Source organism: Haemaphysalis longicornis, unplaced genomic scaffold (assembly GCF_048455015.1).
Source record: "Haemaphysalis longicornis isolate Haplotype H1 unplaced genomic scaffold, Haemaphysalis longicornis Haplotype H1 scaffold_10, whole genome shotgun sequence".
NCBI lineage: Eukaryota > Metazoa > Arthropoda > Arachnida > Ixodida > Ixodidae > Haemaphysalis > Haemaphysalis longicornis.
In genome coordinates, this window is record NW_027526204.1 from 113,911,069 (window position 1) to 113,925,345 (window position 14,277).

Below are 14,277 nucleotides of genomic sequence, written 5' to 3' on the forward strand. Positions count from 1 at the left end.
TGCTAATGCCGTCAAGTTTGGGAGCGGTGTGAATGAAAGCCTGTCGAAAGAACGATCCGGACTTGCCAGTCATGGAGAACTTTCAGTGGCAAGTTCGGAAATTCATGGGAGAGGCCACAGCCCGGCCTCTGACGAAGGGTGAGGGGGGCAGCCAGCTCTGTTGTTTCTCCTGCCTTGCACAACTATTGCAATCTGCGCAATTTTTTTTTCGGTTTCATTAAAAACTCTACCACAACAGCAAATCCTACCCGCAGTGACACTACACGAAAAAATTGCTCTAATATGCTGTAACAGGAGGCACAATTACGTAAGAGACCACCCGCAGAAGTGTTAAGCAGAGTGCACAGAAAAGAAAGAAGCAACAGATTTTAGCTGATGCTGCATACTCTACATTAAGTTTTAACTAAACAGTTGACAATTGTGCTTCAACACGCTCTTTTAAGCGTAATAATATCTTGGCTTTGTATACAAGGAACAGCAGCGTACTCAACTACATTTGCCGGTTGCCAGTGCTGTAAAGCAAGGGTTTTTTACTATATGGTATGAAGTCTACTAGCACAGAAGCTCATACCAGTTCCAAGTAGTTGTCATTCTTGGTGAAAGTAGTCGACTCAATAAATTCCTCCAATAATGAATCCCTCGGCCAGCTGCTGTCTCGCATGGTGAACGCCTTGCCACCCGTCGATACTGCCAGCTCCAGGAGCTTTTCGTCCACCGCCGATGCAAGTCCCACTGTGCTGACCACGGCTTTCGCTTCAACCAACTTCGGTAGAGTGTCTTTGATCATGGGGCCCTTGTTCTCCTCTCCATCGGTTACGAGCACGATCACGCCACCTTCTGCACTCTCCTTCGGAGAAGTGAGTTCCTGCAAAGACAGAAAGTGCCGTTAAGCCAGCGCTAGTGACTATCAAGCACTTCGCGCACTTCGCGTCTTCTTCCGCCAACGTTATACATTTAGCGTCACCACACTTGTTGCACTCACAACATTTCTAAAGAAAAGGCAGCAGCCAAGAACACAAGCATCCTTACGGGGAACCATCAATAATATTAATACTAAAAATATTCACAATATAAATAAAAATATAATAATCAATAACATTTATTTACGTGGCCAGGTACAGCTGATGACCTGAGTGCTGGCAATCATAACAACAACAAAAAAAATTTAAATTTTGTAAACATTCATTTTACATTTCGAAGGGATTCGATCACCAAAATTCGCTAAGTTCAAATATGTCTCCCGCTCACTGCTCATTTTTCCTCCACTTCTGTTAACAGAAACATGCCGGCACCATTACTTCTGCGTACCTGAAGTGCCCTCTCGAGGCCACAGCCAATGCAGGTATATGGACCCACAGACATCTTTTCTATTTCTTCCAGGTATCCCCTCCGTGTGGTGCCATTCACCATCATCAGTGAGCGCACAGTTGTCGCGTTCCAACTGAAGGTGACGATGGCGAGTCGCCAGGTGTTATCTTTTATGTGCTGCACATAGCTCGTTACACCCTCTTTTAGGATTTTCAACCGGTCTTTTTCCTGTAACAAAATGGGTGAGTGAGTGAATGAGGGAGTGATAGAGTGAGTCAGTGGGTCGATGGTCGACTGAGTGATCAAATGAATAATCAAGCAAGAGTACAGTTGCGGCCACGCGACCTGAAACTGAAGCGTCCTCTTGGCACAGTTGCTTAACGTCGCTCACAAGGCGACACAAAACAAGTAGAAGAACCTAAATTCTGCAGAGGCCTCCCAGTACAAGAATTATTTGATATGTGTGCCTCGCTAACAGTTCGGCTCGCGGAAAAATCTAACACCCAATTTTAAGCGCTTGATATAGAAACAATGCCTACAGGTATCGCAGACATTAATGACGAGATACTCACACGCATGCTAATCGAAGCATCCAGGACGAGAACAACGCGCTGGGGGAGCAGTTCCTTTTGCTGCACCTCCTCGAAGTTGACTTGAATGGTCTTGGACCGATTCGGCATTGCAAGACTGGATCGAAGAAAATGGCACTGAATATTTACGGCGAAATAATTGCCAAGTAGCACAACCAGCAACAAGTGAAAGGAAATGGTAATTAGTATTCTGAGTAATTGTGATTGTAAATAGTATGTAATTAGTAGTAGAACCTAATTAGTATTCTAGTGAGCCATCTTGTTCGTCAGGTTGTAGCTTGTAGCGACGACCTACATACTGCACTGGTCAGTGTACACATGGTGATTGTTGCATTGCCTTTCAGTGCCAACAAGGGAAGCTAGCTCTTCTTGAAACATTGCCAGCTCTTCTTGAAACACTGCCTTCATTATTTCATAGGGTTGCCATGACAGGATACCTTTACGGCCCTGAACTGTAGCTGATCCCGTGTTTTGTAAGGCACTCCTGAGGGAGGAACTTGCCTCTAAGAAGGGGACGAGCAATGGCAAAATCATAGCCGCCGTACGCTTGGTTGGGGACCTGGGCTCTGTGCTTAAAGGAGCCATGAAGACAAAATACAAGTCTGGCTCATTCGAAAAATTGGCCTGTTACAATCATACTGACACCCATTTTAACACACACTTCGCTCAAATAAGCAATATATTTGCGAAAAAAGGAATGTACATGCGACCCACCAGCTCATTTCCCGCCACAGAACCTATGAAGTCATACCAGCCAGGTCTGCGATTGGCGGAGACCGGCAAAAGCAAACCCAAATTCAGCGGAGCTTATAAGCTTGCTGAACGAGCTACTACTTGCGCTTAGATTTAGGGCACATTCTTATTAAAACAGTAAGAATGAAGAGATAGCAGTGGAAGTTACGAAAGCACACGTAAACATTAAAGTACCGATGCGCACTGCTGGTGGTACTGCGTGCACGATGCTTGTTTTAACTGCACAGCAGTCTGCCACTTTTGAGTTGCCTTACATGCACTATCATGAACGATGTTGTCTTACGCGACCCTGTTTGTCGAGGAATTACCATGTTTCATGAAACGATTACTTTCTACAGTAACAAAAACAAGCCAGGTGCAAATACGGTCAAAAAACAAAGCAACCGCAGACAATGGTCTATGCATGAGTATAGCAGCGCCATCTGGGAAGACTGACGGCAAGCAGCGCTGCTGCCGAATCATGCAGTGCAAGTTCATTGGTATACGCGCCCTTATGACTTCATTGCTGACATGCCGAAAACACACAATTTCGCAGGAGGATCAAAATGTTAACATAAATTGATTAAAGGCCAACTGCACTAAAATTTCACCTGGACCAAATTTATTTTTAATGTGTAGTACGTACCTCCAAATCAGCTGGGACACGAGTGGTAGCTCTGTGAGATGCCTCGTCAATCATTCAGAAACGTTTAAAAAAGCTCTGCCGCAGACCACGTTGCACCTGCTGACGGATCGCGTAAACAGCCATGACGCGCCCATGACGTTCCAGCCGATGGGCGCTTCTTCCTCTGGCCAGCCACGCCGGCAGAGAACCGGTCGAACTCTGCTGTGCACGCTTCACCCATTTGCTGCCCCATGCACATGTAGAGCTTGCGCACAGACACCCTCCCGAGCTGGGGACCGTCCGGCCGCTCGCTGGACAGCTGCAACGTCACTGCAATGGGCGCGCTCTCCTCGGTTTCGGTTTCAAAATCGCCAATTCTCGCTGGCCTTTTGAAGTGTCCACGGGCTTATTTCAGTTGTTGCATTTTGCATGTTGCTTTCTCTTTAAGTAGACTATACGAAAATAGGGTTTTCAAAAAATCAACATTTTGAGTGCAGTTAGCCTTTAATTTCTCAGTGAATACGGCATCATTTGCTGCCGGACAAGCGCTAGCAGCCCTATAAAACATGAAATCTTTCAAATAAAACAAACTTGTATTTTGTCTTTGTGGCTCCTTTTAACCCTTTCAGGGTCAACGACGTACAGGTCCCCAGCAAACACCTTCAAAACGGCAAAATGACGTACATGTACCTCATCGCTGGTAAAAGCGCAGTTCTCTCGCTTGGCCTGCGCTGCCACACTGCGGAACAAGTGTTTTATGCCCACGTACACCAAGATCTCCCCGGCGTATCCGTCACAAAAATGACCTCACCAAAAAAGTTCCAATGACACGGCTCCGCCCGGTTTCTAGCTACGAACTCTGTTGCCGCAACGGGAGCTACAGAGAGCTATGTTATCTGCACTATGAATTCAAGCCCGAGGTATCCGAATGCGCCTTTTCCCCACTACCGACTTTATTCAGATGGTGCTGCCGTCTAGGAGAGGCGAAGCAAAGTAGTTCATGACGCTGTTGAACGCCGACAGTTGGGGCCTCGATGCCAGTGCCTTCGTGAACGCAGGATGCAGGTGAATTGAGACACTCTTGGCCCCACACTGCGTTTTGTTTCGGTTCAGTTTTGTTCGCACGGTTTTCAAGGGGCTGTGGTTCCATTCGGACTTGCGCAATGTTCCGGCACATGCAATAGAGTGTCTAAAGTTGATTTTCTAACGGTGCCATACCTACGTAATAAATAGCGATGTGCAAGTTCATATGGATGCCCAATAACTATTTAAATGCTCCTGTGAAGGCACATTTCAGTTTCGTGTTTTACCAATTGAAAGAGGCATCAACCACATTTTTTTCTTGCATGGATGGCTTTCTTTTGCTGGAGCGGTGAGCCATCTATCACTTGCGTATCGGGTCATGCGCGGGCGTGCAGCGACTGGTTTCGGTTTCGTCCTTTGCGCCCGTCCGAAAAACTGATGTGCTTCATGGGCTTTACCCGCTTTTTGCGCCCGCGAAACTTTTAGAACTTTTCTTATGTTACTCCGTAAGATTCTTTTGGTTTGAAAACAAAATGACTTCAAAGGAATCACCGGCGAGGTTCTGGTGGCTGTTGGTCGCCTTTTGGATCAAATCACATTTGCACACTGACATAAGCAGCCCCTTATAATTTTTTAGCTGGCCATCTCTCGTGTTTGATAAATAACATCGTGCACGACCAAAAATGGCGTGTATATATTTTGCCTAGTGAGCATTTTTCGCTTTAAGTCTAGCCAGACGGTAGGATATAAAGGGTTGGATGGAAACCCGTCTGGTAGGGAAACTGCATGACAACAATTAAAACCTGACATGACCATGAGTGCTTACAAAAACCATAAAGGACACATTACTTGTCTAGATTTAAATAATATCAAGGGAGATGTAAGTTTTTAATTGTTGTCAGCCAGATGGTAAAACACTATGGTACACGTACCTTTTTCTTCGTGCTTTCTTGATTAAAGTGGGCAAAATTAGTTACCAGTAGTTCAATCACCAAAAGGTAACCAGGATTGTAAACTCTAGGTGCCGTCCACCCTCCCTTCGCAATGTAGTCGAACTATCAACCCCTCTTGTATGCTTAGCCGAGCGCAGAAGAACGCGCTACATCTCCATCCATCTAAGCTCGTTATCAGCGCTTCCTCTTTTCTGCATCTCAATAGAGGCAATAAGGAAAATAGGCACTACAGTGAGAGTATTGCTGCCTGCTGCTCGAATTGTTTGAGGGGGAAACCCTTGAGACCTTCGTGCAATGTTGACACAATCCAGTCACTCGTTTCGATGTTTTTACGCACTATTCTGGGTTCTTTATGTCCAGATTCAGTGATTGTCGTTCTGATTTGCTTTGTCATTGTGGGTACAGAATTGAGATACTACACTGTAAAGCAGGGACATGAAATTGCCCATGTTTTGTTAGGGTCATCCCCATGTTATCCTTACGCCTACAAAAAACGTTATAGACTGTAAAAACCAGAACCGTAATTTCCGGTCTATTATTCGCACCCCCATCAAAATGAGTTTTTCCGATTAAGTTGCACCGGTGTATGAGACACACCAGTTATAAGACACACTTGTTAAGTAGGTAAACTCATAGTGAATCAGATCGTTAGAAACTGTGGCAAAAGAACATGGTTGCGGCGGCCGCGGCCGATGAACACATTCCCCGGTAAGGCGGCTAGACACTTGAATATACCGTCCGAAGTCTAGACAGAACTAACTTCTCAAAAATGGTTTATTGATACACACATATGGCAGTATACTTAAAGACGGCGTTTAGTCAAAACCATCGAAGTCTTCTTCCTCCGACTCACTAATGAATTTAGCAAATTCAAGTGGGAGTTCTGCCGGCGCATCACTGTCTTCCTCCGACTCTCCGATGTCTTCTTCGCCAACATTGTCCCCACTAGCGGATCAGATTACTCCGGCCTTTATCAACCCGGCTACAACTGTTTTTGTAGAAATGAGTCCCAAGAGTCGGAGACCCATTTGGCCACGTCTCTTGCTTGCTGTCGTAAATCAGCGCAATAAAGGTGTCATGGCGCACGGAAGTGACACGAACGGAAGCGGCGCGAAAATCGAAACTGATCAGAAGCTGTCATTTTATGAGTTAGCAGCGCATTTACCTCTTTCAGAGTAACTCTCTGTAATAATTTACAAGCTGCATTTTGGTTTTGCAACCCAGTTTGATGTTACTTTGAATTTATTCTGAACTGTAGCTACTGCAGATGGCATAAAGTGGCGCGCAGTTGTCACAGGCAATTATCATTGCTTTTGACTAAAAAAAGCTTGAAATTCTTCGAGTGGTCCCCGCGGCTGCGTCAGCGGGCCTGTGGCTTTCGGGGCATGTTTTTGCAGGGAGAAGACGCTCCAGGCGGTTCACACTGATGCCCGCAAAGACGATTAAGGTCCGATAGAAACAGAAACAGTGTGCCAACCGTGTATGCGCGCCACGTTTTCTTTAGCAGGAAACGCTTCACGGTATGAACACTTCATTATAACCGCGAATTTCAATGTAACGAAGTAAATTACGAATTTTACCGACTTCGTTACATCAGGGAGCCATGAAGAGAAAATACAACTTCGTTTAATTTGAAAGAACTAGGATTCACTATCTCAGTCAGCTTCATTACAGCCACAAAAGATGTTTTTTAACGAAAAAAAAGCAGGAAGTATTTAAAAACTTTCAAATTTGGCGCCACAGTGACGTGTTATGAGCAAGAATGACGTCATACGGGCCAACAATAAAACATAATTTTCAGTGCGTTAACTGCACGTTAGCATTCAAGTGATGTGGTCAAATGGAACTAGAGGCCCCATTACAGACGTCCAGTCATGTGTCGTCGCGACAGGTACGCTAGGCGGCCGCCAATCGCACAAACCAGGTTCCGTGACGTCATAGAAAAGTTGCGGGAAATTGGCTAGGGGGTCGTGACTGCTTCACACATTTTCTTTCATATCTCCGTTATTTGTTCGAAGATTGCGATGATATTGGTATCATTGTCATCGGGACTAAGCCGTCTTTTTAATAAACCCAACTTGCATTTTGTCTTCATGGCTCCTTTAACTGTAGACTGTAACCAGTAAGCCACTTAAGGTGTTCCTAAAAAAGAAGCTATTGTAAGCACGACTCCAGTCGCACAAAAAAGACCACTCACTTCTTAAAGTCGGCATGTTCCTTGATAACGTCCCAAGTTGATCTTTGTTTGCAGAGTGCATTCTGCCTACTGGGAGCTTTATAGTTATGTTGACGGATTCCCCCTTCGTCATCACAGAAGTATTTCACCTAGTGGGATTAGGTTAACGACAAGAAGGAAACTACAATGTATCTGTGAGCTAGAAAACGCACACAGCAAAAGCAATTTCGGTGGCGACGAACTACACTTGCACATTAATGTGCATTCTCTTTTTATCTCTACGTGTTGCACTTCTGACGCCAAATCAATCCCCCGCAGATCACAAGGCTACGATAATATTAACAAAGCCTTTTAAATTCAAGAAAATTCACAGCCCTATGTAACCCAACGGCAACATCTGTACTGTTATTCATGCATGCCAACTTTTTTCATCACATAAGAAACCTCGGGTACATTCACTGTAGGACCTATGATCATAAAACATATCATAGAACATAAAATATTTAAAAGGTATGGTTTCAATTCTTTGTAGCAAAACCAGAATAAGAAACAAGAAAACCGTTGCTCTTAGGTTGAAGCCGTGGTGAAAGAAAACCCAGAAAGTGTCATATGCCCACTGATTTAGGGTGATATGCAGGCTGGAAGGGTTTCAGTAGCCACCTATATAAAGTGATCCCACTTTCTCGCCACAAAACATGTGGGCATACACTCCTTAGAAATGGTTAAGCCGGGAAGCTGCAATGTGCAGCCCGCTGTTTTGCGCATGACGCGTTGTCCACCCTTTACGAAAGTGAAGGCAGAATCCTTTGCTCTCACATTGCGGCCGCTTCTTTTTTTTTCATTTCGCGTGTCTTTTCTTATTTCTTTGCCTCGTCATTTCACCTCGTCTTTTTTGGCTTATGTGCATGGTGTTTGCCAAAGGAGTTTGAGTACAAGTGACCGCGAGATTTCAATTTCACCGATATATATAAAGCTTCGCTTGAAAATGCATGAGAGAAATTTGATCTTGCGATAAGTAGTACTCTTACAATACGGAGCTACTTGAAATGATGCAAATGCATTTTGCCTCTAAAGGCAATCAGAAAACTTTTAGGATATCATTAGGCTTACTATGTTAGCAATACCTTTACTCGGGCTTTGTAAATCATGCATTATTTGCATTATGTACGCCACTGTTTTTTCGACATTAAGATCTGGGGCCTGTACGACAGAATCCGTAAATTTACACATCTCCAAAATAGCAAGCCTTTTAAGACACTACTCCCTAGGTGACTGCACAAATATATGCTTCGTATTTATGCAATCACTGCGAACATCAGTTTGTAAGCTCCGATAAACCAAGAACAGAGCCTGCAAACATGACACAAAGAATACCAGGGGCAGTTTGCCTTAGTTTTCATTGGTTCACTAAAAAGAGGGGATGCCCCAAAACCCTCCGAAGAAAGAAAAAAACACCATAAATTTGAAGCGCGCGCCAAAAACGGACCTATTCACTAGCGCCATGACGACAGCACCATTACCATATATGGTAGTGAAATGGGGAGCCAATCCGTGAACGCACAACGGGACCCAGAGCTTTGTGACCAAATATGAAAGTGAAAAGGGAGACGGCCCACCCGAGGCACCGCAACAGTGCTCAGAAGATATACAAGGGAGGAGTCCAAGGACAAGAGAGGAGAGACAACCAGGAGGCGGAAGGAGCACGTGAGCTTTAAGGAACGAGAAGGGGGACGTGGCCGGTCCTCCGACTGTGCCAACCAAGCCTGTGCAGGAGCAGGCCGACCTCGCATCGGCTTCGGCGTCTTAGCTGCACCACCGACCTGCACATTGGTTGCCCCAGCGGCGATGAACGGGCACCTGCGCCTAGCGCCTACACCCCGTCGACTTTCACTTCGACGGCCCCGCAAGGCTATTTTATGCATCCTCTTGGGTACCTCGGGTGGCAGCGGCTACCACAAGGGTAGCCACCGAGGAACCGCTTAGGGACGCGGGGGGGCAACCTTGTCCACACGACCACGCACAGCGATGCCGGCCAAAACACAACCACGTTACAACCGGTTACAACCACGTCACGGCCCCCAAAACAAATGCTACACGTCAGCGACGACCACGTGGGTAGGCCAGTCTAATAGAGGCACGTTTCGTAGAACGCAACAAGTTGTATAGACTAGAATTTTGCCGGGTTGGCCATTTTTGAACGATCAAGGCGCCAGCTGGCAGGCAGTTCATGGGGACTGCGAGGCGAGCAGGCGATGCCGCAGTCCCATGCTGTTGCTCCCTGCCGTGCACGGCCACATCGAAGCTACCCTACAGCAAGCGATCGATGTCATCGAAGACCGACTTCAGCACACGGGTCTGGTCTGCTCCCCAACCAAGTCCGAGCTTCTAATACTACCGCCCCACGAACGCCGCCCTGGTGCCTCAGCAGCTCCGCACGGGAGACGGAACTACAATTCCGCACGTGAAGACCCTAGGTGTCCTGGGCCTTCATCTCGACGTGCACAGGCGCAACGGTTTCGCCATCAACAAGCTGGAGATCAACGTTACGGCAGCCACCCGGGTCATCCGGAGGGTATCCACATGCCACGCGGGTATGAAGGAGGCTAGTCTCCTCCAGCTGGTGCAGTCGTTCGCCATCAGCCACATCACCTATGTAGCCGTTTTCCACAATTGGAAAGTCGCTGAGCGCCAGAAGCTGAGCGCCATCATTCGCAAGATCTACAAGGCGGCCCTCGGCCTCTATTTCCACGCCAGCACGGACAAGCTCTTGAGCCCAGCGTACGGCTCAACTCACGCGATTGTCGCAAACTTGCACCGGGCGCTACATCCTGCAGCGTCTCGGCCTTAGAAGACGAGAGGAGCGGTGCAGCGAAGTCTCGCCGTCTCTGCCGCAGAGTATACTATGCAACCTCCACGTGCCCCCGGTTCCTCGACACATGCATCCGGACCACAACCAGGAGCGTTGACTCGCCAGGGACACCGGCGCCTTCTACGTCGACATCGCTAAGTAACCAAGCCGACCGAACGCTTACGCTGCAGTAGTCAAAGCAGCTGTCTCTGGCGACGCCCACTAAGCCGAAGAGATGGCCATTGCCCTGGCACTCACGAACCCAAGATGTACCACCGTGCTCAGCGACTCGACTGGCGATCCTTAGCTACGCCACAAACAGAGGGTCCCCCAGTGCTGTGAGGGTGTGCGGTGCCCTACCTCCCCGAATGACACCGGTAACTCTACTCTGCTTCCCGGCGCACGCGGGCCCCAGGAACGAGGAGGCCGACCGGGCCACGCACGCGCTCACCCATCGCGACGCGCCCGATGGTCTGGCCTCCCCGCCTGTGCCGCCCCTACTCGCGGAACTGGAACACCTCACCACATACCGGGACGTCCTCGAGTGGTACCGCCTCGGTCGTCGAACCTACCTGCCGCCTCATCCGAGGCTGACAAGGGAAGAATCAGTGATATACAGACAGCTACAAACTCGCTGCTAACCCCGCTGCTTGCCAAGCATATGTGTTCCGAAGTGTACTCCAGTGATGTGTACAGACTATGTGCGAAGGAGATGGCCACGGTGGCTCACATCCTGTGGAACTGCGAACTCCACCCACGAGAAGCCAGCAAAGCCATGACGATCCCGCCGCAGCTCGAGGCTGCGGCAAGAAGCAGTGACCACGCCACCCAACTCTTGGCCGTCCAGCAGGTGATGGCTGCCCTCGACTGTCAGCGGTCCAAAAGTGCTCCCTCCACCGGAGGCGGTGCTAATAGGTCGCGACAGGGTGCAGGCCGTCACGACGGTTAGGCCGCTTTTTTGCTGCAGGCATCAATAAAGTTGTTTCTCTCTCTCTCTCCCTGCCATGCGTGTACATCAGACTACAGGCGGCATCGAAAGCTGGTAAGTCATTTATTCGGTGTATATCAGCAACGACAAGTTCAACAGTAAGGAGAACTTTCAAAGCATCCGAGAGCTGTCAGGTTTGTGCGTAAATTACATTCCCAACCCGCTATGGTGGCGGGCCACCCTACACGCGCATTGTCCCGACGGGGGTTGCCTGGGAGGCTACGTTTCGCCGTGCGAGCAGGACGCCCGACTTTTCGTCTACAATTTATTGTTATTTTCTTAATTGTGGGCAGGCTGTCGTCACTGCCTTTACTTGACTATGTACAGAAGCTACTCGTCTGGGTGCGACTACGCCATTGTTGGCTGCACATCAATCAGTGTAAGTGCAAAGAGCTCATGCAAGAAATATGTGAAGTGCCCACGACACAAGTTTCTGCATGTGCGGAGTCTATTCATTGCACATTGCCTGCGTTCCTTGAGTGCCGCCACGAATGGGTCGTCGTGCTTAATCAGAAACACTTCGAACCTTGCAAATTTGCCAGAATAACTAAGGTCATAACACAAACATTCTCCCTTCTTGCTTTCCCAGCGAGCATCTCGCGATTCATCCGAGTATGCGGGCGATCAAAAAAAGCGTTGTGCAATGAAGAATGCAGCTTGATTCGTTACGCGGGCCCCTCAAGTTAGCGAATTTATCAAATTGTGGAACTCACAAAAATTACAGGGGCGCGTTATAAAAGATTTGATGGTACCAGTTTCCGCCTGTTGACTGGCAGTGCCAAAAACATCGTATGCATGCGTACACACCTAATATTTTTATTTGGCATTTTCATAACAGATATTCCCAACTGAGGACGCAGCGTTACGTGCTATGGGGCCTAATTATTCAACGATGCAAATTGGTGAGATCCCTTTCGACCTAAGCATATATTTGACTCGCAAACAGAAGTCAGCCTGGCTCCAAAGGGCCACAAAATTCACGGAGCATCCACACACCACACAAATATTTTCACGCATTTGCATATCCATGGAAGTTTCCACGCATTTGCATAGCCTGTTCAATCTATGGTATTCAACACGGACGTTATCGCGGTGGGAATGCCGGAGATAACGAGCCAGATTACGGGAAGTTGTGTGGCTCGAAAGGAGGAGGTCATCGAACGCTTCGTGGTGCGCGTGACTCTACCGTCGCCAGACCCCGGAGGGTGACGCGGTGTGCGCGCTTGCGATAGCGGTTCGTGAAGTGAACTTTTAGTCGGGTTTGCGATGTTTACACGCTTAGTTATTGCTGCGTTTTGACTGTGGGCTCGCTAGCCTTGAGAAAGAAACGGTCGACGTGTCAAACGCTGCGGCGCGCACGGCATAGCCGACGCGCATTGGAGCAGCACATGATTGGGCAACCGGTTACGATTGAACGCCAGTAGTTGTAATTAATGCCTGCGACGTTAGATTTAATCTTAAAAGCGACCTGACCAGTCATATCAGGTATAATCAAAGTTCGATATGTCGCGGTAAGCGTGCGCTGCAATGCGCGCGAGCCATATCGCCTTTCTTACGCAACGTTTCCCGTGCACTTGTAATTTTCATGCAAACAGGTTTGAGTTAGTAATATAGGAATAAAAATATGTTCTCTGCATTAGAAATGTACGTTACTGTCGCAGCACTTAACAGTGATTTTTTAGTGAAATTATTGATACCATTGCTTAGGGCATACTGGCTTTGCTGCGAGAAATATTGGATGCCTTGAATGTCAAAAGTAGTAAAAAAATATGCTCTTGCATTGAAGTTGGGAGTAATCCAGAATACTCTACGAAGCTTCAAAGTAGCTCATTTTCATCCTTGTGGTATGCAAACGTTTGGCAATGAACACCTGCACGTATGAGTACTAAGTTGCTGTGCCAGGAACGATGATAAAACATAAAAAAAGCCAAAAATGTTCAAATTTAAGTTAACAAAAATGCTTAACTTGTTGCCATGGTGACAACACTGCAAAAGGAGGCTGTTCAGTGTGATACAGCCAACCAGCTAACCTACTTTGCATTGAAAGCCCATTGAAACCCATCTCCCCCTTCGTTTGGTCTGCAAAGTGGGGTATGTACTCTTCACAGAGGAGCTGAAAATGATGTTTTCTGGAAAGAGAAAGGCTGTAAAAGGCACTCCAATTTCAAGGAAAGGCATTCCAGAAGCCCCATGTTCAAAAGGACTTGAAAGGCTACAACCGTGACGACTTTTGATAAGTGAAACCTATGTTGCAACTTCGGAAGCCGTTTTCTCAAAACAGTTTTTTTTTGCCACCTGTGTCGCTTGTACCAGGGATTCCTTTGTGACCGCTTGGTCTATTTTGATTCCGTTTCTTGCATTACATTCCTTGATGAACAGTTCAGGTCGTGACACTTTTGGTTTTCCAGATTTGTTTTTTGTGATTTTTTTATTCAAATAATCGTTCACAGTCGATGCCTATTGCACATTAACCTCAAAAAATGAAAACTAAAAAACATTGTGTTGTAAAAAAAAATTCTAAAACTGTCACGACCTCGTTCATTCATTTGGGAATGCAAAGCACTTCGAACAAGTTTTCTATCATGTTTTATAAGCCGGTCAAGCTCGGTACAAGCGGAACAGAAAGAAAATGAAATACATAAACAAGTTTTCAAAATATTAGTTTGAAATTTTTATGGTGTTATCACGGAAGCATTTCCAGTTGCTGTGCCAATTTTCATCAAAATCCACAAAGAAATAAAAAAGTTGATTTTGAAAGCCGCGTCCCCCCTTAAACCATTATCATGTCATGGACAGGCGAAGAAAAATAAATTGCTTTCCATGATAACATTTCATATTTTTGCGAGTTTTGGGCACAAAATTAGAAAGTTCACTATACTGGACGAATAATCAAGGAATGCAAATCAAAATGTATAGGCACATTGGGAACATCAAGAAATCAGGATCAGGTGATACCACAAAATTCCATAAAATTAAAAAAAAACAGTGCAAAAACAGCCAAAAATCAGATGTTAAATGCCAGATGTTAAGTATC

General features: G+C 46.7%; 1 protein-coding gene across 1 annotated transcript in view; it reads right to left on the reverse strand.

The window, feature by feature from the left end:
• Positions 1–565: 565 nt before the first annotated feature.
• LOC144160041 (calcium-activated chloride channel regulator 1-like) overlaps positions 566–14,277 on the reverse strand; it is a 36,446-nt gene continuing 22,734 nt past the window's right edge. The window contains exons 5-8 of the mRNA XM_077691661.1: positions 7,429–7,556; positions 1,881–1,995; positions 1,309–1,536; positions 566–865 (exon numbers count right to left, since the gene is read on the reverse strand). Of these exons, the coding sequence (XP_077547787.1) occupies positions 566–865; positions 1,309–1,536; positions 1,881–1,995; positions 7,429–7,556 (771 nt within the window). The remainder of the gene's footprint in view (positions 866–1,308; positions 1,537–1,880; positions 1,996–7,428; positions 7,557–14,277) is intronic.